The following is a 27,835-nucleotide window of genomic DNA, read 5'->3' as shown; positions in this document are numbered from 1 at the left end:
AGTCAGAATTACAAATGACACAAAGGGCAATGGAAATATGACCAACAATCACATGACCACAGAATAGCATAAAAGAGATCCAGAACTTATACATCTGAACAAGGTGAGCTATTCTTATGGCCAGAATGTGGTCTAACAGATGAACTATGTAAATTTTGCTTGGGAATCCATGAAAAATTTAAAAGAATCTGAAGAAGACGTACTGTGCTTTGAGTGAACTCTCTATAAAGCAATCACAGAAAGATTTATATGATTCAGAGCCAGAAGGGACCTCTCAGTTAATTTAGTCCAACATCCTCATTTTATAGCTCAGGAAACTTGAGGTCCAGCAAGTTTTAAAACCCAAGTCAGGGCATACAAACCCAGGTTACATGATATCTAAGCCTATGCTCTTACCACTACACCATGGACTGAATGGACAAGAAACTTCCAGGACAAGAGCATATATATGGGTTATGATGGATACCCATGGTAGGGAAGGAGATTCATCTCCCCTTGAGTTAATGGGCCTACTGGAACTATTTACTATACATGTTCTCCACAAGCACCTTTGGCAGGAAAGGGAGATGAAATGAAAAAGAAATTTTTACACTTACAGACAATAAGCCACAATTTATAATACCATTTTATAAATATCTAAGCTAAATTAATATACTAAGAAATCATGTCAATTTAAAGACTTTTTCTGTTTATACTAAAGCTCCACAAGACAATCTAAAATGTATGTACAAAAACGCTTTGCATTGCTAAAGTGAACTAGTGATTTTGTTTCTATGTTTAAATATTAATACTAGAACATAAAAATTCTCATGTGGTCTCTCATCACTATGGAAACCTCTCTTAGCAATCAGTTGCCCATGTCTGAAGATTCCAGTTTTCCTTTGCCACAGAAAATATTTGTGCATTCCTATGATATGATACAGAAGTATATTAATTCTATCCACATGTGAGTTTTTCTAATACTCTTCCCCAACACCATTTGAAGACAATGGAAGATTTAAAACCCATTTCCAGTATTTATAAAAAGTCACATATACGTTATACGTAAAAAGTTAAATATGCTAGAAAGTTTGCAAAGCACTCCATATACATTATTTTATCCTCATAGCTCTCTAAGGTCTTCACTTAGGGATTATTATTCCAGTTTTAAAGAGGAAACTTAGGTTAAATGACCTATCCAGTCATTCATCTATCAAGTTTCATACGTAGGATTTTAACCCAGGTCTCTCCAGATTCCAAATTTTTTTTCACTCCACCATTCTGCCTTTCAACTAGGGGCCCACTAAGGAAGAGAAGGATCTTGCTCTATTAACAAAAAGGCAATAAAGCATACATTTGCCTTGGTTAATACTTTGCACTTAAAAAATAAAAACGAAACCGAAAAAACAGTATCAAATATTTCTTGCCCCTAAAAAAAGAGTCCTTTCAAAGGAAAATGTGAGTTGTTTAGGGTTTTTTTTTTCCCCTAGGAGGAAGGGTTGGAGGTTATATTAAACATAATATTAGTAAGTATCCTACATTATAGCCCTACAAAACCTCATCAAGACACTGGTTTTGGAGATTTTTAAAGGTTCTGCTTTGTTACATTTGGTTCAGTTCAAGTCAACGAGTATTAAATATAACATGAAATAGTCACTGGCCCTCAAAGAAGTTACATTGCGTGGGCGGGGGGGGGGGGGCAAGGGAATTTTTTTTTTTTAAAAGATGAGAGCAGTCTGGACATATTTTTAGGCTGCAAAGAAGCAAGTGGATAAATTGATTGAAAATTAGACTGGGAGGATGGGATCAAGGGGTGTGTGTGTGTGTGTGTGTGTGTGTGGAGAGGGGTGAAAAGGCTGGTGTGTGTGTGTGTGTGTGTGTGTGTGTATGTGTGTGTGTGTGTGTGTGTGTGTGTGTGTGTGTGTGTGTCGAGAGGGGTGAAAAGGCTGGTCTTAGCAAGAACTGAATATTAACTTTAGTTTCCGGATACCTCTATTGTCTTCCTATTCCCCATCCTTGGAATACTCCCATCTGTTGCCTTTCCTCATAGTCATGTGCTACTGAATGAAGGTAAAGAAAATTACGAAGCCAATCTGACTGGGTTTACTGCAAATTTATGATCTTAATTGGGTCCTCACTGTGGCAAGCAACCTTTTAACAACTCTCTCTAGTCAATGCAATATCCCACTCACCACAGTGGCTCTTCCTCAAACCTCTCATGGCTCCCCATTCTCCCCATACCCTCAACTAAGAACTCTGCCTCATTTTTACTGAAAAATATTTAGACTCTTTGCTGAGAGGTCTCCTCTCCTCCTTATCTAACATCACCCAAGTGCCTTCTGCCACTATTTCCTTCTTCATTGTTTTCTCACATAATGAAGTCCTTCTCCTTGCCCTTCTAAATATACAAATGATCCCATTCCATCCCATCTCTTCCAGCAGATTGCCTCCTCTATCATCCCTACTATCTTCATTCTCTTCCTGTCTACTAGCTACTTACTGTACATTGACTAACTTCTCCTCTGTCAATCATTTATCCTACATACAACTTGTTTGTACAGTTGTTTGCTTGCTTTCTTGGCCATTAGTATTAAGTAAAATTAGTATTAAGTAATACCTTATTGCCTGCAAATATGCCTGTTTCTCCATCCTCAAAAAACTCTTATTTGATCAGCCATTTGTGCTACTGTCCTGTATCTTTGCCTTTTGAGGGTAAATGGAGAAGGCCATCTACAACAGTGTCTCCATTTTCTTTCTGCTCATTTTATTCTTAACTCTCCACAGTATAATTTCTGACTTTATCATTCAACTGAAACTGCTCCCTCCAAAGTTACCAATGATCTCATAAACTGCCAAATTTAATAGCTTTTCTCACCCCACCCCCAATCGTCATCCTCTTGACCTCTCCAAAGCCTCTGACACTATCATCCTCTTCTTCTTGACAGTCTTATTTTTAGTTTCTATGACATTACTCTATACTGGGTGTCCTCCTATCTGACTGCCCTTTGTCAGTTCTCTCCTGAACTTTTGTCCCAGTCATACCAAACCAAAGCTGTCCCACAGAGCTCTCTCTCCGGCTTTCTCCTCCTTTTCCTCTATGCCATTTCACTTATTGACCTCATCTTTATCTGATGATTCTCAGATTTACTCATCCAGCTCTAGCCTCCCTTAATCTGTAGACTCACATCTTCAAGTGGATGTCCTCCTGTAGATACCTTAAAATCAACATGTTCAAGACTGAATCGATTCTCTATCTCCCCAATCACTCCTCTACTCTAAATTTCCCTGTTACCGTCAAAGACACCATTGTCATTCTAGTCATCCAGACTTGCAAACTAGGCATCATCCTCAACTCCTCACTCCCTTATCCCTATGTCTAACCTGTTGCGAAGGGCTGCTGATTCTGCCATTGTGGTATCTCTGGCATATGCTGCCACCACCCTGGTACTGGCCCTTATCTTGCTCTGGGTATTGCAATAGCTCATTGGTTGATCTTCTTGCCTTAAGTCTCTCCCCACTCTGGTCCATCCTTCACTAAGTGGTCAACATGATCTTAAAGAGAAGATTCAAGGCTGACCAAGTCATTCCTCTATTCAATTGAGTCCAGTGGGGCTCCCCATCACCTCCAGGTTTAAATATAAAATCCAGTTTGGCATTCAAAGCTCTTCACCACCTGGACCCTTCCTACCTTTCTAGTTTTATTATGTCTTATACCCTCCTCCCTATCTCTCTGTCATGTATCCTGCAATCCAGTGACACTGGCCTCCTTGCTATTCCGTAAACGAGATACTCCATTTCTTGACTGGAAATTTTCACTGACCATCTCACTCTTCCCCCCACCCCCATACCTGGAATGTTTTCCTTCCTCATCTCTACCCCTTGATCTCCTTTGAGTGCAGCTAAAATTTTACCTTCTACAGGAAGACTTTCCTGATTCCCCACTAATTATAATGCTTGCCCTCTATGGATCATGCCCAGTTTTTACTGTATATAACTTGTTTGCTTATTGTCTCCCCCCATTACACTGTGAGCTTCCTGAAGTCAAGGACTATATTCTGCCTTTCCTTGTATCCCCAGAGCAGAGCATAGGGCATCTAAAATGTGATCAATAACATTGGCTGAGTACTAAATGCCTATTTCATGATCAAGACTAGAGGCATTAAACAAAATAAATATCCAAGACGGATATAAAATGATTACCCTTTAAAACTGGCACACCAACCCTAACCATTCTATTAATTTGTAACAAAAATTAGTTCAAGAGAATCCATAAGGTAAAACAGGCATTTCCCTACACCCACACTCAGAGGCCATCGAATAAGCATGAAAACAATATAATCTCACTTTTATGTGTACCTGACTCCAACTTCAAGGACTCATACTATAGTAGTTTTATATACTTATTTCAATGAGGCAGATCACAATACGGCTCAACTGAGGGAATGACTACAGAAATTACGCTTTACTGTTTTCACTTTTTTCCTTTCTTCCTTTTATTGCCACATTCTCAAATGAATGCTTTAATTCTATTGTTTTCATTTCCTCACATAATTCATGCCTTAATCTTCTGCAATATGGTTTTGAGCCCTATTACCATTAAACCAGTGTCCTCAAAAGTTAAAAGACCTCTTAAACTCCAAATCTGGTGGCTTTTCAGCCTCTTATCCTCCCGGACTTCTCTATAGCATTCAATACTGCTATCTCTTTGCTCTCAGTCTTCATGATACAAAATTAACCTGAATCCTCCCTTTCACTCACCTTTTATGGCTCTCTACCATTCTTGCAGTTTCCTGAGTTTGTAACCTCAGTGTTATATTTAATGCCCCAATTTGCTTAAATATCCAATCAGCTACTAAAAACTGCCATTTCAGCATCCATGACCTTTCTTCCCTTTTCACTACTCAAAAAGCTTCCACCTTAGTATTCAGGCTCTATCATCTCTGAGCTGCTCTGTGACAATAGGTTTCCTAATGGTCCTCCCTCCCTTAAATATCTTCTCCTCCACAGAGATCTGACCAAGGTATCTCCCTGATAGACTCTATGGTTGTTTCTCTATTGCCTCTAAAATAAAATACAAACTCCCGTTTTGCCTTTAATGCCCTTCCTACCTGGGCCCCAACTCGAATTATTCCCCTTCCTATATTCTACTCTACAGCCTAGCCAAACTAACCTTCTTTACGTTCCTCAAACACAGCACTATACTCTTATTTCAGATCTCCATTCCTCTGCACTTGAAATTTGTCCTGGAACGCACACCCTTACTACTTAGCTTGATCTCTCAGAATCCCTTATTTCCTTTAAGACTGAACTCAAGAACAGTCTTCATATCTTTCATCATCCAATACTAAACTTCAAGGTATCACCTCTTAATTCTGATACCACTAGCCATCACACCAGTAATCTATTGAATACTTCCACTTAGACATGTTAAGATTTATGTGACAATGGTACACTCAACAATGACAATCTTCCCTCCAAATGTAGTTTCTCTCCCCTAATTTCAGATGCCAATAATTATTTATTCATCTAAGGAAAAAATGGAGGCTTATTTTATTCACTTCTTTCTCAGCTGTCCTCAATCATCAAGGTCTAGTATTCTTATCATCATAACATAATCTATATATCTTTCTTCTGTTACTACAGAAATTTAGATTCAGATTGCAACTCATGCCTGGACTATTGGCAGAGCTTCCTTAACTGATCTCCCTGACTCTAGTACCACCTACACTATTTTATTTTAATCCAGAGGTTCCAAACTTATTTGATTTACTGCTACCTTAAAAAAATATTACTCAGCACACCCCTGGAAATCTACTTTCTTTAACCCTTTAATGTTTTTTTTTTGGAAAAAATGTGTCATTTCAAAATACATATAAAATATATATATTTAAAATTATGTTTCTTAAATTTAATAATCATAAATTTTTTTCCTTGCATTGAAATTTTGATGACACAATATTCTATCATGTAACTGTATAGTACCATATTGTACACAAGTAATTACATGCACATATTCCTGCCAATGTATGCTGGACTTCCCAACAATTCATTTGCCTGCCAACACTTGCTTGTTAAGATCTGTCAGTGAACTTGACCACTGATTGGTTATAACTTGCACTCTGTGTGTTTATTCGAAAAAGAATGCAATCACTATGACTTTAACTGTGACACAAAAGATAACATGTATGAATGGTTTTTCCAAATTTTCTTATCTTTTCTTCTTTCTGTATGCTTCCACTGCACCCTTATTTTTATTCAACGACCCCCCCAATTGCACCGGAGGCTACTACCACCCCCCCCATCATTCCAGCACCCCCGAGGGCAGGGGTATTGCCCACTTTAGGAACCTCTTTAATCCATAAAAAAGTTCCTTATCATTAAAATTTCAACAATCAAATCGAATCTATCTCCTCCTTCCTTCCTCAAACCCTGATTCTAACAGACTAGTGTATTCAGTCACGCCTTTTAATGTTCCTCCTACCCCTATGCCTTTGTTCATGTCATTCTAAATGTATTCTTTTTTACACTTTTCTCCAGTTACCTAAACTTGACTTATCTTTCAAAACCCAGATTAGATAATACCTCTGAGGTATCAGTCTCTAACAGCACTGCTACACTACGCCGGCACACAGAAAATACTAAATGTTTGTTAACTGACTACTATATTCTCATACAAATTGTTGAACTTTGGAAAAAAGAATCCTATTTTAAACATTTTTGCACTGTCTTTCCCTAAGAAATTTCTTACACATACCAGAAAGTAACTAAAGTCATCTGTCGATACAGTCACTCCAATTATGGCAACAAAGTAGAAATCCTTAAGGACCTGTTCACTATTAAACAAAAATACATTAAGATATTGTGATTAATATGAGATGTCTATAGATATTTTTGATCAAGTTTTCCTGAGAATCAAAAAATTTTAAGTCAAACATAGTTATGTAAGCTTCTTTCACAGATATGTGGTTATAACGATACATATTATTATATTAAATAGTGATATCCTCAAAAGATTTGTGTAATGGGTTACTTTCTGTTGCATTACTGAATCAAAGCCTTTGAGCCAGACTGTACATAAAGATTATCTCTTCCAACTCTCTTATTTTATAGCTAAGAAAATTGAGGCCCAAAGAAATGAAAAGATTTGGTCATTTGAGATTTGAAACCAATCCTTCTGACTCCAAATTTAGCTCTTTTCCCCCCACACTTGGATGAAAAGACAATGTGCACGACGACCACACTCGCTTAGAAAACAGTAGGTCTCTCTACTTCTTACCAGGTTAAGATACGGAATGCCTTCCATGCCTCTCAGCAGGCAGTCGTTAACCATTTACTATTTTTTTCCCCACTATTTCTCTAGTCATTTTTGAATGGCTTCTCTCCTGGTAGCAACAGTAGATTCACATGATCATTCCCTGAAGTATATGAAACAGTTTAATCCTCAGAGCATCCAGGTCTATGCTCGATGGTAAGATTTTTTTCTAGCTATTACAAAGCTCCAAATTTACTTGGAGCTCTTGCTTTCATATTTGCTGTTTATGTCAGTCACATCTTTCTACTCTCTATCCTGACACAGATTTTCCTTCCCCCCCCGCCCCACCCCTGCATGACAGAAACATATATTGGTACCAGATCATCAAGGACCTCTAATGCCAAGCTAAGGAGTTTTATCTTTATTTGAGCAAAAGGAAATCAATGAAGGAGCAAAAAAAGGCTTTTGAGATTAGTCTAGAGGACAGAGGAAGTAGAGAGTAAAAATGAGGCCAATTCTGTAAGAATAGCCCAAAGTTAATAAGAACCTATTCCAAACAGCCTCATAATTGGTATCCTCTCCTTCAATCACTATTATCTCTATCCTCTAGATTAATCTTTAAATACTGTTTTGTCCAAATTAGTACCTTAAGCCAAAAGGAAATCAAACAACTCTGAGGAATACTGCCTGGAAGAGTAAAGGCAAAAATTAGCAGAGAAGAGGAAGGGTTGATTTGAGGTATTATATGAGTCAAACTTCAAATAGGATTAGTTTGATACAATGGTACACTAGTTATGTAGAGCTACACAGTAGACATTTTGAGATTTGAGACTAGACTGAAAGAAAACAAGGCTGGAAGAAAACAGGCTCAAAACTGAGTCAGTCATCCACTGAAGTGATAAAGACCTAAGAATAGATGAGGTCATCTAGAGAACAGTGGAGGAGAAGGTGGCTGAGGGCAATGCAAATTTGGGAAATACTCTTATTTGGATGATGGGAAAAGCAGAAGCCAATAAAAAAAACATAAATAAAAGTTGGAGAGATCCAAGTATGAAGATACTGCAATGTTTGGAGAGATCCAAGTATGAAGATACTGCAACGTCAAAGTCAAGGGAAGACAATTTCAAAGAAGGTAGTGGTCTAGTGATTAAGTACTCATTAAGGATAAGTAAGTCTGTTAAATAGACAAAGAATACAAAGTTTTCTAAAACTAGCTTAAATAAATTAATATAAATTGATCATCTCCACTTGATGGAAATGTAATACAAAATATTCAGCTGTTATTGATAGAGATAATTTTCCCTCAAGACCAATCCTACAAAGATCAAATCATATTAATGGTATTTAAAACATCACTGCTGTTTCTCTTTGAAGTTTTTAAAAAAATCAAAGCTATGGTAAAAATAATCACTCCTAAAAACATTATACTGATTAAAAATTAAACAGACATGAAAAGAACTATAAAGCATACTTGCCAATTTTCCTCTTGAGAAATTCAGGTAATTGTAAGTTTCTACATTAGGCCAAACCTATTCAGCTTTAAGAACCATAACATGACAATCATTTTACAGCATGGGTCTCCCAAGTGGTCAGTTCAATAAGCATTTTTCAAGTGTTAATTATGTACAAGACCCTGTGCTAGGTGCTGGTAAATAGCATGATAGCATCAACTCCCTACCCCTATTCTATCACAGACGGCCAGAGGGTATGTCCATAAGGACAAAGTATGCTCAGAATCTAATGTTGAGGCTTCTTAGCACTCTGAATCTGGTATGAAATTATTTCCATGATTAAAATACAAATCTAGGGGTATCTTAAATTCCCAAATCCAGGTTAAAAAAAATTTAAAGTGAAGCTCAGAGGCTTTAGAGTTGAAAGCTTTAGAGATCATCTATGAGACAATGAAATAAATCAATGCCCTCAAGGAACTTAACACTTTACTGAGGAGACACAACATGTACTTAGAAACAAATATAATAATCAGGAAGATAAAGGAGGAGCAATCTTGTCCAAACTCTGACTGAGTAGGAACTTTTTCAACAATATCCTTGATATCTGGTAATGTAACTTTTGCTTGAAGTCTTCTAATTAAGGAGAATCTACCGTTGGAAGGGAAAGTGGGGCAGGTGAGGGGGAATGAATGAATCTTGGCTCTCATTGGATTTAACTTAAGAAGGGAATAACATACACACTCAATTGGGTATCTTACTCCACAGGAAAGTAAGGGGAAGGAGATTAAAAAGGGGTGATGATAGAAGGGAGGGCAGATAGGGGGTAGAGTTAATCCAAAGCAAACACATTTGAAAAAGGACAGGGTCAAGGGAGAAAACTGAATAAAGGGAGACAGGATAGCATGGAAGGAAATACAATTAGCCTTTCACAACATAAGTATTGTGGAAGTGTTTTACATAATGATACATACGTTGAATTGCTTGCCTTCCTAGGGAGGGTGAGTGGGAAGGGAAGAGGGGAGAGAATTTGGAACTCAAATTTTTAAAAGCAGATGCTCAAAAATAAGTTGTTTTTGTATGCAGCTGGGAAACGATATATAGGGAATGAGGCATAGAAAAGTATCCTGCCCTACAACAAAATAAGGGGAAAGGGGATTGGCGGGGGGAGTGCAGTGACAGAAGGGAGGGCCGACTGAGGAATGAGGCAATCACAATATATGCCATCTTTGAATGGGGGGGAGGGTAGAAGTGGGGAGAAAATTTGTAACTCAAAATCTTGTGGAAATCAGTGTTGAAAACTAAAATATTAAATAAAAATGATAAAATTTAAAAAAGGAGAATCTACTATTCTATCCATTTTTTTTTTTTTAGGAAACTAGAGGATTCTTCTTGAATTGATTAATAGAACCTATCACTCCTGATGCTTAGGTACTTTTAAAAAGCAACAGAAGTTTTGGGATTTTTTTCCCCTCCTCTGTATTACCAATATGTTTAATTGAAGCAAAGATACTAGTCATTAGCACTGCACAATGTGGTGCCAGATGACAATACAGTATCTACCTAAATAGTTAAGCTAGTTAAAATGTCAGTTAAGCTAATTAAATGATGTGGTCCAAATGAGTTTATTTCAACCTGGAAAGACATGTCTAGTGGAGTCCCCTAAGAATCTGTCTTTGCTGCTGTGTTGGTCAACATTTTCATTAAAATTACAAATAAGGTAATTGGTAAAGTTATACTTATTCTAGTTACAAATAAAACAATGCTGGGAAAAATGATTATGTGAGATGATAAAGTAAATTTCCCAAAAGATTTACATATGCTACAATGATCACATCAACCTAATAACACATCACTCTAATAATAAATTCAATAAAGAAAAACATAAATTTTCTACATTTGTGTTTAAAAAAATTAAGAAAGTTCAGGAGGTATGGCTAGGCAAAGAGTTCTGGCAAAGAAAAATGGGGGAAGATAAGACTGCAAGCTGAATTGTGTGAAAAAGCTTAAGTGACCTTACGTTGCTTTTAATAAAAGCAGTGTGTCTAATACAAGGGAGGTGATAGTTTTGCTCCACTCTGTACCTTAGTCAAATCACAAATGGGAGTACTATGTTCGAACCTCAACTCCCATATGTTAGGAATGACACTGAAACTGAACTGCATCACTTGGAAGGTGATTATAAGGCAAAAGGTCTAGAGACCACATAATATAACAATCAGCTGAAGGATGGGTGGTGTAGATATAGACTATGGAAGACAGAGGCATTAAACATGATTCCTGTCTTTAGATTTTAGAAGGGTTTAGAATTGTTGGCTTCAGTCATAACAAAAAATGCTCTAACAGAAATTAAAACAACTCTGAGCTACCAACCCACACCTATCAGATTGGCTAATATGACAGAAAATGAAAATGACAAATGTTGGAAGGAATGTGGGAAAATTAAAACACTAATACATTGTTGGTAAAGTTGTATACTGATTCAACCATTCTGTAAAGCAATTTGGAACTATGCCCAAAGGGCTATAAAACCATGGGTACCCTTCGACCAAGTAATACCACTACTAGGTCTATTCCAAAGGGCTTTTTTTAAAAAGGACCTATGTATACAAACATTTTTATAGCAGCTCTTTTAATGGTGGCAAAGAACTGGAAATTGAAGGGATGTCCATTAATTGGGAATGGCTGAACAAGTTGTTGTATAATGATTGTGATGTATACTATTATGCTATAAGAAATGATGAGCAGAATGTTCTCAGAAAAACCTGGAAAAGCTTCTATAAACTGATGCAAAGTGAAATGAGTAGAACCAATTAAATATAGTTCACAGTAACAACAACAATGTTGTATGATGATCTGTGAATAACAGCTATTCAAGAGAGTTCTGAAGGACATACGATGAAAGGTGCTATCTAGCTCTAGAGAAAGAACTGGTGGAGCCTGAATGCAGATTGAAGATACTTTTTCTTTACTTTGTTTTTCTTGGGGTTTTTTTGCCTGCTTTTTTTCCACAGCATGACTTACATGGAAATGTTTCATAGGATTACACATGTATAACCTATGTCAAATTGCTTCTCAATGAGGGGGTAGGGGAAGGAGGGAGAGAGATCAATTGGAACTCAAAATGTGAAAGAAGAATGTTAAAATTGTTTTTACATATAATTGAGGAAAAAAGCTCTGACCTGTATGATGTCTGGAAGTTGCCATTTCTCTGACTTTCACATAGATAATTTAAATGTCACCTTTATCAAGTTTCTTTTAAAAGGCACTGGAGTTTATCGTTTAACTTATTTATCTGAGATTTGTGATTTCAAGAAAACCTTAGGTTTAAGACCTTATTAGATTTGGAACTATGCTCAAATGGCTGTAAACTGTGTGTACTCTTTGATTCAGTAATAACCACTACCAGGTCTGTATCCCAAAGGGATCGAAGAAGAGGGAAAAGGACCTACTTGTAAAGAAAAATAGATGCCTATCAACTGGGGAATGGCTAAACAAGCTGTGGTGTATAATTGTGATGGAATTCTATTGTGCAATAAGAAATGATGAGCAGAATGGTTTCAGAAAATTCTGGGAAGATTTACATGAACTGATGCAAAGGGAAGTAAAGCAAAACCAGGTATAGTACCAGCAATATTGTATGATGATCTAGTGTGAATAACTTAGCTATTCATCTCCAGAGAAAGAACTGGTGGAGCCTGGATGCAGATTGAAGCATACTTATTTAAAACCTTCTTTATTTTTCTTGTTTTATTTTATCTGTGTTTTCTTTGGCAACAGGGCTAATATTGAAATGTTTTGCATGACTGCACATGCATAACCTATATAAATTTGCTTACATTCTCAGAGGAGAGGGAAGGGGAGGACAGAATTTGTAGCTCAAAATTTTAAAAAATACATGTTAAAACAGTTTTTTACATGTAGTTAGGAAATATTTAATGAAATAAATAAAAATATATTGGGGAAAAAAGACCTAACTAGAGGTATCAGATTGGTTTGGGACATTGTTTCTCCAACATCTACTCTAAATAGCTGAAGAAAGCGCAGTATCTTTTTTTTGGACAAACTGAGCAATGTGCTGAGCCCTACCGTTTGAGCCTGGGAGTAAAGGATTAATATATCCCTGAGAGCACTCCATCTTCATCAAACTCTACTTCTCCTAACTGCCCTATTTCTGTATCACTAGCTCTAACATTCTTCTAGTTACTCTGGCTAGAAAATTTGTAGTTGTAGGATCATAGATTTAGAATTAGAAGGGATCTTGAGAGAAGCCTTCTGTAGTAGCTTCATAACTTATGATTTGCCCCCAATTCTTCCTGTACAGTGCTGGTAGATTAATTATCATACCACTCCCCAGGCTGAAAACCTATAGTACCTCCCTGTGCTCCCAGATTAAAAGGCTAGATTGCTTAACCTGACATTCAAACCCTGAAAATAATAGTGCCAACCTATTTTTCCTATCTTATTTTGATTTAGTGCCCTCATACTTGAGCCAAATTGAATTTTTCTTTTAATTTTAATTTTCTGGTTACTGATTACTATGACTATTATTACTAAACACTGATTAGTATGATATAGTTCAATGACAATAAAGTAAGACACTGCAAATTACAAAACATTATACAGTAATGAATGCCCCTTCAAAGATCCGATTGAACTTTGTTTTCCAACTCTAAAGTATTTAATACTGCATATGAAAGTTGTCTTTGTGTTGTTACACTGAGATTGTAAACTCAAGAGCACAGACTCTTATTTAAATTTTCTATTTCCCCAGGGTTTCACACTCAGCTCTGTGTCATATTGCAGATATAAATATTTTGTAAATATTTGTTAAATCAACAAAAAAGCACTGATTATTATGAATCAGACACTGGGCTAAGGGCTGGGGAAACTAATACAAAAGTTAGACAATCCTTATTCTTTGGGAATTTATATTCTAATAAAAATGAGTGATGGTTCTGGGGAATCATCAAGTTACTTAGGGCTTATTTGTTTGTACAGTAAACAAGCCCTAACTATTGTTTCTCTACTTGGTAATTTTGTGGTCTCTTCCTTCCTACTCTTTCAGATGAATTTGACTCAGAGACAAAGCACAAAACTTGTTAATTATGAAGAATAAAAGTGACTTTTTAAAAATCAACTTCATGCAAAAATTATAATATATTCATTAGGCCAAACAGTGCCAGTACATCTTTAAAAGAGGTGTGATATAAGCATAAACTTAAAGCTATGATAGGTGATTTTTAGGCAAACAGAACTGACAATGGGAAGAAGTTTTTCCACAAGACTTCACATTTATAGAAATTAGAAAGCTTCAAGAATCTAGAAGAAATGAGAAGCATTTCAAAAACAGTTTAACTAGAACAAAAGCTACAGGCGATTATGAGAAACAATAGATCAACTAAAAGTAATCAATCAGCAAATGTTTACCATGAATAAAACAGTACGCCAAGAAATCAAGACCATTTCTCTAAGTATATTTTTTCAAGCGCCTATGAATGTTCACGAATGATACAGTATTCCATAGTTAAGCATAATTCATGGTTTAAAAAAAAAAAGATAGTTATCTTGTGCTTGAAAGGGTCCTGACTTGGGAGTTCAGAAACCCAAGTTCGAGTTCAGTAATAACATTTACTGGCTATGTCAACCTTGACAATCCCTTTAAACTTCAGCTTTTTTATTTACAATATGAGGATAATATTTATACTGCCAAACTCAAAGGGTTACTTCTAGAGAAAACTGTGTAAACCTTAGAGCACTATATAACTAAACTGTTCACAAGTGAGTTTTAGTTTTACCTATGCCTAGAACAAACTGAATAAGGGTGAGGCAAACCACAGGGTTCAGTTCCCAAAAGTATCCAGTCTACTCGCTTCTATATTGCCAGTCCTTCTTTCAGCACAGTCCCAACTCTATCATTGTTACACTTCCAACCATTCCAAATAAGATTACAGCCACTTATGCTGGTCTGTTACGGTGGTGAACTTCATAATGGTTCAAAAGAATCAACCAGTGGGGCTCACAATAGTAACCACAAGAATCAAAGAGCAAAGGACAAAGGGAAGAGGAACAACTTAAAGAACAGTTAGGAAAAGCATAGCCTGGAAACGTCTGTTTCTGAACGCTATATTAACCTGGAAATCTGAATTGATGGGCACAGATCTGTTATAGATTATCTTCTGGGAGAAAAACTCCTACATGTAAATAGTTCTAGTATTTTTTATTCTAACTTTTACAGACAAAAAAATTGTTATTTTGAACAACATATGTTAAAAAATGATTAGGTTATTTCTTATCACTTAGGTGTTAAAACTAGAAAAAATTAAGGCTTCTTTTTCTGCTTTATTTATGGGTACAAAGTTTGTACCAACAGCTGATTTTTATCAGTGTTTTAAAAAAGAAAAATACAATTTTTATGGATTTTTGTCAAAGTAAAAATACTATTCAATTCTATTTGGAAATCATCCTCCTGGTTTAGAATGTTTTCTCTCTCCCTAACCACAATGTGCCTACTTCATTAACAATACTAAAAACGACTCTTACTTCATTTGTATTATATGGCTATTATCTTATACAGCTGTGCCATCTCAAGTCATTTAATGTTTTTCTTTAGAGCTCTAAGAAAACAAAAGTGTATGTTTTTCTATGATAACATTTGCCATTCAACGATACATAATTTTACCATAGGGTTAGGGGAACTACGGAAATACTGTTCTATATAGTTTTATCTCAAATTTCAAGGCAAGGCAGGATGAGAATTCATCATATAAGAAAACCACCTAGAAGTAAGGAATGATTCAATATTGAGGCTATCTTCAGGCAATCCTTAATATTCATTAACTCAAATTCCTCCTTTTAAAAAAAAGTAAAAGTTAGTTTTTAAAAACATGATTCCCTGAATGTAATTTTGAATCCTTCCATGTTAAGATTCCTTTTTATCCCATCAACTTGTTGGCTTCTACAAACCAAAACAAATATGAATGAGGCCTTCATAATAGCATGACCACTTACTCATCGTACTGGATATGATAAAGAACATCTTCATTATTCACAGAATGAGAGCGAGATGTGGAGGGTGCACTGTCCAACTTATTTGTGTTGCCTCTGGAATGATCATGACTTAAATTTCCATTAGTCCTTTTGCCACTCTTTGCTTTAGCTTTGCCACCTTTATGTTGTTTTGTTGCAGGGGACACATCTTTATATGACACACTCTTTATATGAGCTTCAAACCAAGAGCCAAGGGTGTTATCTCGAACATCCACCAGTTCATTTATCTAAAAGACAAGTTTTAAAAAAGCATTAATGAACAGTTTAAACTATACTGCAATTATGGAATTAGAGTAAATTAACATACTTAATTACATTTTCCAAAGAACTTTGGGCAATAAGAAATAACTGTATGATATATCTTGTTAAAATAAAGAGAAATTGTGCTTTTATTTTTCCAAAGCAAGTCACTAAATTTTTTTCAAAGAATCAGAAAATAAAGAAAGATACTAATAAAATTTTGGCTTAGACAATCAAGCTTAAATTTAGCCCATATTCTCAAGATCTGCTAAGTTTTCCCAAAGATTCTATAAAATAAAGATGATACTTCTTCTAAGATATTACCAGATAATTAATCATAATTTGACGCTTTTACATATCTTTAAGATATGGCCATATTATAAAAGAGACAGAAAACAATTGAAACAGCTTCCTTTACAAAAGCAATAACAATCAAAAAACATTAAATACCTGCATATTAAGATAATGCTAGAAAAAAGTTTTCTTCCAACGAAATCACAAAATCTCAGAAAAATAAAAGGAAATGTGAAAACTGGAATCATATAGTTTGGTTCCTGCTTAGGAAGACTAAATAGAATAAGCAAAATTGATTCTGAAGTCACATACTGATTTAATTCCAACAAAAATTCCAGTGTTATTTAATAAAAACTGCCAATATATAATTGATCATGTTACACAGTGAAATTCTTTTAGTATAACAAAACTGCATTAGATAATGTATGTAAAATGCTGTATAAATGATAAAGAAAAATATATAAATGTCAAGCTATTGCTATTATCAATCAGGCAAAATCAAAAATATGATGGTTTATTTACCTTCTAAAAAAACAAGAATTGTCAAAAATATATGGTACTTATTTGAAACCAAAAAAATTTATCAGAAAGTTTAATTGCTCATTATTATTATTACTATCACTATCATCTTGTTTTCATCTTTTCTCACTGGAGTTCAATTAAGCACAGTCCTAGAATAATAAGTGAAACAACATTTATTAAGAATTTACTTTTTGTTAGTCAATAACCATTTATTAAGCACCTATTATGTGCCAAGCAATGTGCTAGGCTCTGGGGATATAAAGAAAGGCAAAAGACAGTCCCTGGCCTCAAGGACCACATAGTTTAAAGAGAATTAACATGAAAACTATGTATAAACAAAATAAATTGTAAACAGTCCTAGCATTACAGGGGCAATCAAGAAAGGTTTCTAGTAAAAAGTGAGACTTTAGCTGGGACTTGAGGGAAGCCAGAAAGTAAAGATAAGAAAGAACATTCCATGCATGAGGAACAGTGAAATGTCAGGAGTCAGGAAATGGAAAGTCTTGTTTGAAGAACAGTAAAGAGGCCAGTTTCACTGGATTGCAGGATACACTGGTGGGGAGAGAAAGGGCGGGTTACAATAAGATTTGAAAGGCAAGGGAGTGTCAGGTTATGAAGGGCTTTGAATGCCAAAGAAAGAATTTGATATCTGATCATAGAAGTGATAGGGAGCCACTAGAGTTTACTGAGCAATCATGGTCAGATCTGTGCTTTAGGAAGCTCACTTGGGCTGCTGAGTGGAGCATGAACTGGAGTGAGAAGACATCTATGGCAAGTAGACCAATCAGTAGGCTACTACAATACTCCAGGAGTGAGTTGATGAGGGTGCAGGATGCTGGCAGCATCACAGAGGAAAAAAAAAAAAGGCATATTCAAGAGATGTTGCAAAGCTGAAATTGAAAGGCCTTGACAGATCGGATATGGCGGTTTGGAGAGTGTGAGGAGTCAAGGAGGACACGTAGGTTTTTAGAATACAGATGATCGGGAGAACAGTGGTGCCCCCAACATTAAGAGGGAAATTTGGAAGTAGAAGAGGGTTTGAGGGGAAAAAGATAATGAAGTTGGCTTTGGACCTGTTGAATTTAAGATGTATACAGATACAAGCAAACAGACAGCTCCTTCCCTCAGGGAACTTATATTTTACTATATATATATATATTCTATTAGGGGAAGGCTGAGTCAATCAACAAGCACTGATTAACTGCTCACAAATGTTCACTCCATTCCAGGTGTTGTACTAAGCACTGGACATACAGAAAAAGGCAAAATAAAACACAAAAAAAATTCCAGTCTTTGCTCTCTAGGAATGCACATTCTAATGAGTGAGACAGCATACAAGGAACATAAGATACATGTAGAGCAGGGCTGTCCAAAGTGCGGCCTGCAGTGTGATTTTATGTGGCCCACCTGTGTTTACTACAGGCGTGGAAATTGACATAAATGCTTTAACTAAAGCATTTGTGTCGATTTTTGTGCTTGTGGTGGACACAGGCAGGGTGGCGTGGGGGCACACGGCCTGTGTTTTGGACAGTCCTGATGTAAAGCATACAAAGGCTATCTGAAAGGAGAAGGCAGGAGCAGTTCCGAGAACCAGGAAAATCTTCTTTTAGAAGGTTAGATTTAAGCTGAGACTTGCAGGAAGCCAGGAAAACCAAGAGGTAGAGGTGAGAGGGCAGTTTAGTCACAGCATGGTGGTGCATACGGTTTAGCTGCAAAGCATATGATACCTGCTTTAATGTCATTTTCTGTGATAAAAGCATATCCATTTCTGATACTGAATTATTTGAAAGTATCAAGGATTTTTGTGGTGACCACTTTTTTCCCCAGGTATTCTTCATTAGCATTCTTTAGCTGCTGAGGAGGTGGGGCTAACAAATTTGCAGGTGTGTCCAGCAATACTCTAAAAGGTCTGCTTCCCCCTAAGATGGCTTTAGGGATCATGCTAGAAACAGGTTGGGGGACAATTGATTGAGCAATCATGGCCTGATCTATGCTTTAGGAAGCACAGATCTTTTCCTTCCCAGGGCTCTTAGCTTGTTATTGCACTGGGTGTTTTTTGCTGGAGAAGACCAAAAATATTTTTAGCTACTGCCTTCATTCATTGGTTCATTGTGATCTCTGGATTTAAACTCAAAACCCTCAATCTCTATTTTTCCTAGAAATCCATTAAGAATTTCACTTTTATTGGGCACAAGTAACATACACATATCATTGGAGAAATATGCTGAGATGAAGGAGCTATTTAATGTTACTCAGTGGAGACACATAACTTGATTTCAATCATACGCATAAATGATTAATAAGAAATTTTGGTTTAACATCCTCTTTAATTTGTGAGTGATATTAGGATCTAGGAAGAAAGGGAAGCACTTCACAAATATCTCATTTGATCCTCACAACCACCATGGGAGTTAGGTGCTATTATTATCCTCATTTTAGAGATGAAAGAGAGGTTAAATGACTTACCCAAGATCATACAGCTAATAAGACTGGAATTGAGCTATCTTCTTAACTCCAAGATAAGACTCTAGGCTGCCAGAGCATTGGACTTGAAGCCAGCTTTATGCAATTTATCTTACCTTCTCGTGGTACTATAACACTGAAGAACATCTTCTATGCCAAGCTGATCATTACAAATGGTTTTGTTTAGGGCCAGCCTGCAATCCTATGCCATCCTATTACCTTACCTCCAGAAATCAAATATAAAATTCTTTTGTCTTGCTTTCAGCCCTTCATATTATGGCTCCTCCCTATACCTTACACTTCCCTATGTACTCTGTAATCCGTGCCACTGGCCTCCTTACAGTTCCTGAAACAAGGCACTCCCATCTCAGCTCTGGACATTTTCACTGGTTGTCTTCCATGCCTGGAAGGCTCTCCCTCCTTATCTCCACCTCCTGGCTTCTTTCAAGTCCTAAATAAAATCCCACTTTATTTTAGATGCCTTTACTAATTTCTCTTAATCCTAGTGCCTTTCCTCTGTCCATTAATTCCAATGTAACCTTTTTATAGCTTGTTCATAGTTAGTTATATGTTGTCTCCTTCATTAAATTGTAAACTCCTTAAGAGCAGGGACTTTTACCTTTCTTTGTAAGCACAACCTTGAGCAATGCCTAGTACATAGAAGGTATTAAATGTCTGTTGACTTGCTAAGTCATAAGAATAGTTTCCTCACGTTGTCCGAAGGGCTAACCCAATCGACAGTATCACCATAACACAGGGTCAGTGTTTCAGGGTTTCTGCTGGGTCTTAACAGGTTTTAGAGCTTACTCAAGGTACAGGGAGACCCTGCTTTATCAGTCCACCTGGTATTGCTTTAGTTTCCCATCATCCCTGCTCTCAGGAAGGGGAAGAAGAGAACAAATACTTACTAAGTACCAATGTGAGAATCACTATGCTAAGTCTTTTACTAATACAGGGCTGACAGGTTGGACTTTGATAAAGTTATTATTGATATTATTATTGCCTCTAGACTTGTGATTGTATAGATGTGTTGTACTCCAAATATGGAAATTTCCTGCCCTATAAACTGGCAACTCCCCTGTAACTTAGTTTTTGAGTGTGACTTTGGGTACTGAGAAGGCATTTGCCCACAGTAACAAAGCTGTTACATGTTAGAGAGAGAACATGAATTTGATGTTCCTGACTTTAAAACTGGCCCTCTATACAATATGTCACAGTCTAACTATAAAATATTTCTAAAAATATGGATGGGTAATCTATTGATGTGGTACTGCCCCCAGTAGTTCAGAATGCATCCCATCAACCTCATTTTGTGCAACTGTTATCCATGCATTCCCATAAATCCCTAGAGAAGATCCACTCCAACTATTCCTTTTGATATTCTGAGGTGATATATGCACCCATGTGCCACATTAGTTACTACCTTTCATATTAGTAACCTGAATAAATTATTGAACTAAGATACTAAGCCGGTGGATATTAATGTCAAGCAAAGAAAACAACCATGTCTGCCAAAAGCGTTTGTTCTAGTCACAGAGGATGTCCAGTACACAGTCCAGATGGAAGGATTTACAAAAGATGGTTTACACTTCCAGATGCAAATTACAAATGACAATGTGTTGACTGTATCAAGCTCCCTAATACTTTTCCTCCCCAAAAGGCTTTTAAAAACAAGTTTCAACATTGCATATACCAAATTCAGCTGATATATGTTGGTTAGCCTCGCTGAACTTCTTAATAATAATAATAATAATTATAGCTAATATTTATATAGCACTTACAGATGAGGAAACTGAGACAGGCAGAGGTTAAGTGATCTGTCCAGCGTCACATAGCTATTAAGTGTCTGGGAGGCCACATTTGAACTCCTATCTTCCTGACTCCAGTTCCAGTACTCCATCTACTTTGCCACCTATAGTTCACTGGGTAAGGTAGGGACATATTCAGAAACAAAATGGATGTTAAAACAAAAAGTTTCAAGAAAGCTAATATGTATGATATTGATAAAGATATATCTCCCTCCAGGGTATATGTTCCATCTAAAGTCTAGCCAATGTTATCCTCGGCTTGATGATACAAACAAGCAGCAAAATGCTTCATCCTTGTTTTCTCTGCATTTTTGCAGTTTACTCTTCTTTCCTTCTCTCCTAGATAGTCTTCTGAATTTTGATGACACTACTCTCTTTTAGTTTATATCCCATCAGGAGTCATCCTGGATTCCTTGCCATCGCTCACATCCTATATCCAAGCTGTTCTGAAGGCCCACTGATTCTACCTTTGCAACATCTTCCAATTATGCCATCCGCCCCCTGACTCTGACCCCTCATCATCTCACACAGTGATCACTGCACTAGCCTACTGGTTAATCCACCTGCCTGAAATCTCTCCCAACTCCAATCCAGGTAGCCAGTAAAGTGATTTTCCTAGAATGCAGGTCCAATCACATTGCCCTGTACTCAATAAACTTGGTGGCTTCCTATAGCCTCCAGGAGCAAATACAAAATGCTCTGCTTAGCATTCAAAGCCCTTCATAACCTAGTGACCCCTGCCCCCAACATATGCCTCTTTCCAGTCTTCTGACATGTATTCTTTGATCCACTGACACTAGCTTTCTGGCTGTTTCACAAACAAATACTCCATCTCTCAACTCTGGGAATTTTCTCTGGCTGTCCTCCATACCTGGAATGCTCTCCCTGCTCTGCTCTGCTCTACTGACCTCCCTGGCTTCCTTTACGTCACAACTAAAATCCTACCTTCTACAGGAAGCCTTCCCTAACATCTCTGCTTTCTCTCTGTTAATCATTTCCTATTTGTTCTGTGTATAGCTTGCTGTGTATCCATTTGTTTTCATATCGTTTCTCCCACTAGACTGCACAGTTTTTGAGGGCAGGAACCATCTTTGCCTTTTTGTATCCCCAACACTTAGCACTGTGCCCGGCTCATGGGAGGTACTAAAGAAATGTTTATTGAATTAAAATGAGGGGCAGCTAGGGGGCCCAGTGCATGGAATCAGGAAGACCTGAATTCAAATCCAGTCTCAATAATTAGTTGTATGACCCTGAGCAAGTCACTTAAGTTCTGGCTGCCTCAGCTCCCTCAACTGCCAAATGGTTAACAAGGGCACCTACCTCACAGGGAGGTTGCAAAATCCAATGAGAGAATATCTGTAAAGCACTTAGCACAGTGCCTGGCATATAGCACACATGTAAATGCTTATTCCCATCTCCCACCCATCTCCTTTGTTGGATCATCATCATCCACATCATGCCCCCAACTGTGGACACCCTGCCCATCTGGATCCTGGGCCTTTTTATCTTTCTTCTCTACATTTTCACTTAGTAACTTCATTGTTCCCATGAATTTATTCATGATCTCTATGCGCATGACTTACAGAACCATATAAACAACCCTCTCAAGATTCAGTCTATTGACAGCTGCCTTTAGAACATTCCAAAATGGATTTCCTATAGGGACTTCAAAGTCAGGAAGTCCAAAACAGAAATCATCATCACCAACCACCACCACTATCCATTCTTCTTCCAGATGTGGAGGCGCCACTGTTCCTTCAGTCACTCAGATTCACCCCCTTAGTCTTGACCTTGACTCTTCACTCCCTTTTACTGCTTATCTCCAATTAGAAGCCAAATCTTGTTTCTACCTCCAGTTTCACTGACAAAGAGTGATTCAATCTGGTAATTAAGAGATCACTGGTAACTTTGGAGAGTAGTTCCAGTTGAATGATAAAGTCAGAATTCAGACAACAAAGCTCAGAAAAGAATAAAGAGAGCAAATTGAGGCTCTAGTTATAGAGAGCTTAGTTTTCTCAACCATTTTAGCCAGGAAAGAAAGGGGAGAGGTAGTAATGACAGCCAGCAGGATGGTCAAATCAAGTGAGGGTTTTTCCCCCCTTTTTTAAAGGATAGGGGGAGGCATAGGAAAGTTTGTAGGCAGCAAAGAATTAGGACCTATGACCCAAGTTCTCTTCCTTTGACTCTTACTGGATCATCTGTCACCTGATAGCTTCTAAACTTCTACTGTATCATTCTTTCAAAGGTATGCAGCTTCTTCTTCCTCAATGCATCCACTTATCCTCCCTTCAAAGAAAAGTTTTAAAGCTCTCATTGTACTGGTGGGGTGCAGAGTGTTAAGACAGCAAGACAGAATACAATCCTCATAGTAAACCTGTAGGCTAAACACACAGGGATTAAAGCGCAAGACAGAGTCAGGTTAATATGATCACCACAGACAGACAGGTATTTAGGAACTCTCTTCTTTGCCGATACATTCTTCTATAGCCTTACCAATTTTCTAAACTATGTGGTGTGCTATCTTAGAGATACAGGAGGGAGTAGGGAAGGAAGGATGATGATGAGCTTCCCCCAGGGTAGCGATCTGAAGCAATACCAATATTATTGGATATTTTTTACTTCAAACTCTACAACAATACAGGCAATTTTAAAAATGAAAATAAATTCAAATAAAAGTCAACAGAGAGCTTTACATGACAAAAATCACTCCAAATGACAGTGAACACAGCATAGTATGCAAAATGCTATCTATGTGCGTGTAAGGTCAGGTGTAAGTCTGCACATGATAACTCTTCCCTATGTTAAGAGGTATACACCCATGAACCAACGAATTATGTTGCTTGCTGCACTTGAACATGTGTGCAAACTCAGAATTAAACACATTTTGTGTGTCATTTAAAAGTATATTATATTTCTCATCATTCATTTTTGCAAGCACAATATAATAAATAAGCTCAATTCCCCAAAACCTTACAACTTTAGAAAAATTAAAATAACTTGTAAACAGATATGGAAGACTATTTGAAATTATCAACAATTAAACTTAAATTTAATTTTTAATTTATCATCTCTAGCTTTTAACAAGTAAAACAATAATAACTGTAATTAAAAAAACCCCAAAAAACAACATAAATGGTTTGAAGAGAATGCTAGTAAAGAGAAAAGAGATGCCATCAGGAGTGTGAACACTGAAATACACAATCCAATTACAGAAAAAATGATCCACTATATAAGACACCTAATAAATAAATGTAAATCTTTAAAAAAAACAACAACAAATTTTCAGACAGTATTGTCTGAACACACTTTTATGATTAGTTCACTGAGAACCAAACCTTCCTATTTTGAACTGCAAGTGGATGAAACAACAGACACAGCTAGAGTTGTTCATCTGATTACACACGTAAGAAGTGCTGAAATTGAAATTAGGGAAGATTGGTTACTTTGCACACCTACTGTTAATCCCACATCAAAAAAATTTTCAATATAACAGGCAGACTTTAAAAATCAAAACTATACAAGAGACTCATTAGATTTTAAACTAACGGAGCACAATTAATGCCAAGATAACATGGAAGACTAAAAGCACTAGTTAAAAAATATAAACCATTGGTCAATTTGGACATAGTGTCATGCTCTGCAGATAATCATGTTTTAAGGATATGTGAATGAGAAGCTACATAGTTTTTAAAATTGTCGGAAAAGAAACCAACTTTATTTAGAACAAAACAATCTAGTACATTAAATGGAAATTCTTTGAAAAACTGCATGATATGGGGCAAAAGATTATGGTCTTTCTGCATTACCGCGCAACATACTGGCTTTCTCTGCCAAGGATTATGTTTGACCTAAAAGAAGAAACTGCCATTTTTCTTGGTGATAACAACAAAGATTAAAATCAATTCATTTTGTGATTAAAAAAAAAAAAAACCTCTCCTTAAATCAGTATTTGGCATACATTTTTCAAAATCTGAGTACTCTATCCTCAAATTCACAACAGAATCCAGAAGGATAAACTGATTACATTTATTAAAAAATTTAATAAATTTATAAAATAATTGATTTTATATATTTCCCATATCAGGAGCTAGATGCCACAGGGCATATTAGATAGAATGTTCACCTGGAAGTCAAGAAGTCCCGAATTCAAATTCTCCCCGAGATACTGCTAGTTATGTAACTTCTCTCAGCTTCCATTTCTTCACGTATAAAATGGGTATTATAATAATAATAGCACCTACTTCTCAAAGATTGTTGTATGGATCAGATAATATACATACAATACTTTGCAAACCTTAAATCAGTATGTCAATGCTAGTTATTATTTACAATTTTAAAAAATACTTGGCTCAGAAAAGGCAGTTATAATAGAAGGGAAGAGGGGACAGGTGGAAGGGAATGAGTGAATCTTGCTCTCATCAGATTTAACTTAAGCGAATAACATACACACTCAATTGGGTATCTTACCCTACAGCAAAGTAGGGGGGAAGCCAGGATGTGAGGAGGGAGATGACAGAAGGGAGGGCAGACTGGGGGAGGAGGTAATCAAAAGCAAACACTTTTTAAAAGGGACAGGGTCAAGGGAGAAAAGTGAATAAAGGGAGACAGGATAGGATGAAGGGAAATAGTCTTTTACAACATAACTATTATGAAAGTGGCTTGCATAACAATACATGTGTGGCCTATGTTGAATTGCTTGCCTTCTCCAGGAGGGTGGGTGGGGAGGGAAGAAGGGAGAGAATCTGGAACTCAAAGTTCTAAAAACAAATGTTTTAAAAAAAAAGTTTTTACATGCAAAGATATACAGGCAATGGGTTAGAGAAATCTATCTTGCCCTACAAGAAAGGGGCAGGGGAGTGGGATGATAGAAAAGAAGGCAGAAATGGGGAGAAAATTTGTAACTCAAAATCTTGTAAAAATCAATGTTGAAAACTAAAAATATTAAATAGAAAATAAAAAAAATACTTGCCCTCTGGTAAAGTAATTTTGTGGATGTGCTAAAAAAGCAATTCTCATTTTATTTTAAAGAACAAGCTATTTCCTCAATACGAATGGATAAGGGACTCAATAAACATGGATAGATAGGATTCTTAACATGAAAAGCAGTGTGATCCAAAAGAAAAGCACTGGCTTTGGAGTTGGAGAACCTGAGTTCAAATCTTCCCTCTATCACTTACTACATATGACTCTGGGTGAGCTAATTAACTTCTAGGTGCCTCAGTTTCCTCATCTGTAAAACAAGTTGGATAAGATGGTCTCTGAGGGTCCCTTCTAGCTCAAAATCAGTGACCCTATGACACTATGATTTGGCATGCAATACTGAAATATTGTTTGAAATAAAAAAATTTATACCTTTTCTAATTAGTGAACAGAGTTCTCTAGTTTATCAAACTAAGTGATAGTTTATGTTAATGATATTTTTTCCTGTAGCTGTTATAAAGAGAAAATATGGCTCTTGATTAATATTGAAAAGAACATTATGAGTAAAAAATAACAGAATCACATTTTGGAGAAATTGCAGCAAAAATGAAGACAGACCATCAAATTAATGATGTGGCTGTGAGTGGTTTTTTAAAGTCATAATTATGAACATTCAGAAGAATTTTACAAATAAATGAATATCTGTTACATTGTTTTAATTATATGTCTAAGATTTGTGTTACAAAAGTTATAATTAATTTCTAATTTTATTTCAAACAAAATACTAGCCAAGAAGATTTGTGTAGACTCAGGCAAGAGAGGAAATAATTTTGATTTGCAAAAAAAGCAGGGATATCATTATATCATGTGTAAACACTACTGTCTTATCCTGTGTCCCAGCCTGTTGCTCCTGGCTCTGACCTCCAGTATTCCTGGCTTTGGCTTGGTACTTTGATTTTTTCCCCTTTTCTTACATATGCTTGGGCCAGATCTTTAGATATCTACTCCAATTCCTGGTAATATAACTCCTGGTTATTTTCTTCATTTAATGATTCAGCTGAATATTCAAATCAGAAAGGCCCTCACTAATTAAAGCACACCATAGTGACTAAGAAGGCAACAGGATTTCATTTAAATATAGTCCAAATTTCATAACAATGTTACTATCCCATCAATTTCCGTAAAAAGGACATTTTACTTGCATAACATTTAAAAATCTTTACTTTGAAAATCAATTAATTAAGCAATAATTTTCTTATTATATATTACAGAAACAATTTCTCTACTACTTAAAAGGCCATTAGTTATTCACCAGGGAGAAAGAAATTAGAAATCAATCAAAATCAATTATATCAATTAAAGAGCAAAAAGGAAAATGAGGCAAAGATGATAAAAAGAAGGAAACTATCTAATGAAATATAGGTACATTTATTATTGGTGGAGCTGCAAGGTGATTCAAATACTCTCAAAAACACTTTGTACTACCCATGTACGGCCACACACTGTAGTAGCATCCAGACTACAGACAAGGCAGAAGAAAAAGGACTGGCACTCTATCCAAGAGTATGGGAGTAAGTACCCACTTTCAGACAAGGATCTGAGCCTGAAAATAGGAGAAAAGAAAAGAAAACTACAAACATAAACAGGAAATATTATGGAATAAGAGAAGGCAAAAAGATAAACCCAGAAAAAGAATAAACCTCTAAAATACCTACAAGTAGAACCTGAGAGAAAAGAATGACTTGGTCACAAGGATGCCAGGAAAGAAATGAAGCAAGAGATAAATGAAATTAGAGCTCTTGAGGAAAAAGTAGAATGGAGAAATTTAGAATAGATAATAGAAAACAACCCAGAAAGTG

General features: G+C 36.4%; 1 protein-coding gene across 1 annotated transcript in view; it reads right to left on the bottom strand.

Annotated features, from left to right (window-relative positions):
• Window positions 1–27,835, bottom strand: part of UHRF2 (ubiquitin like with PHD and ring finger domains 2) — a 175,497-nt gene that overhangs the window by 91,530 nt on the left and 56,132 nt on the right. The window contains exon 3 of the mRNA XM_036739305.1: window positions 15,691–15,956. Coding sequence (XP_036595200.1) covers window positions 15,691–15,956 — 266 coding nt within the window. The remainder of the gene's footprint in view (window positions 1–15,690; window positions 15,957–27,835) is intronic.

This window comes from Trichosurus vulpecula, chromosome 9 (genome assembly GCF_011100635.1).
Source record: "Trichosurus vulpecula isolate mTriVul1 chromosome 9, mTriVul1.pri, whole genome shotgun sequence".
Taxonomy (NCBI): Eukaryota; Metazoa; Chordata; class Mammalia; order Diprotodontia; family Phalangeridae; genus Trichosurus; species Trichosurus vulpecula.
The sequence above is the reverse complement of the archived record's forward strand: the minus strand, read 5'-3'. Positions and strand labels throughout refer to the sequence as shown.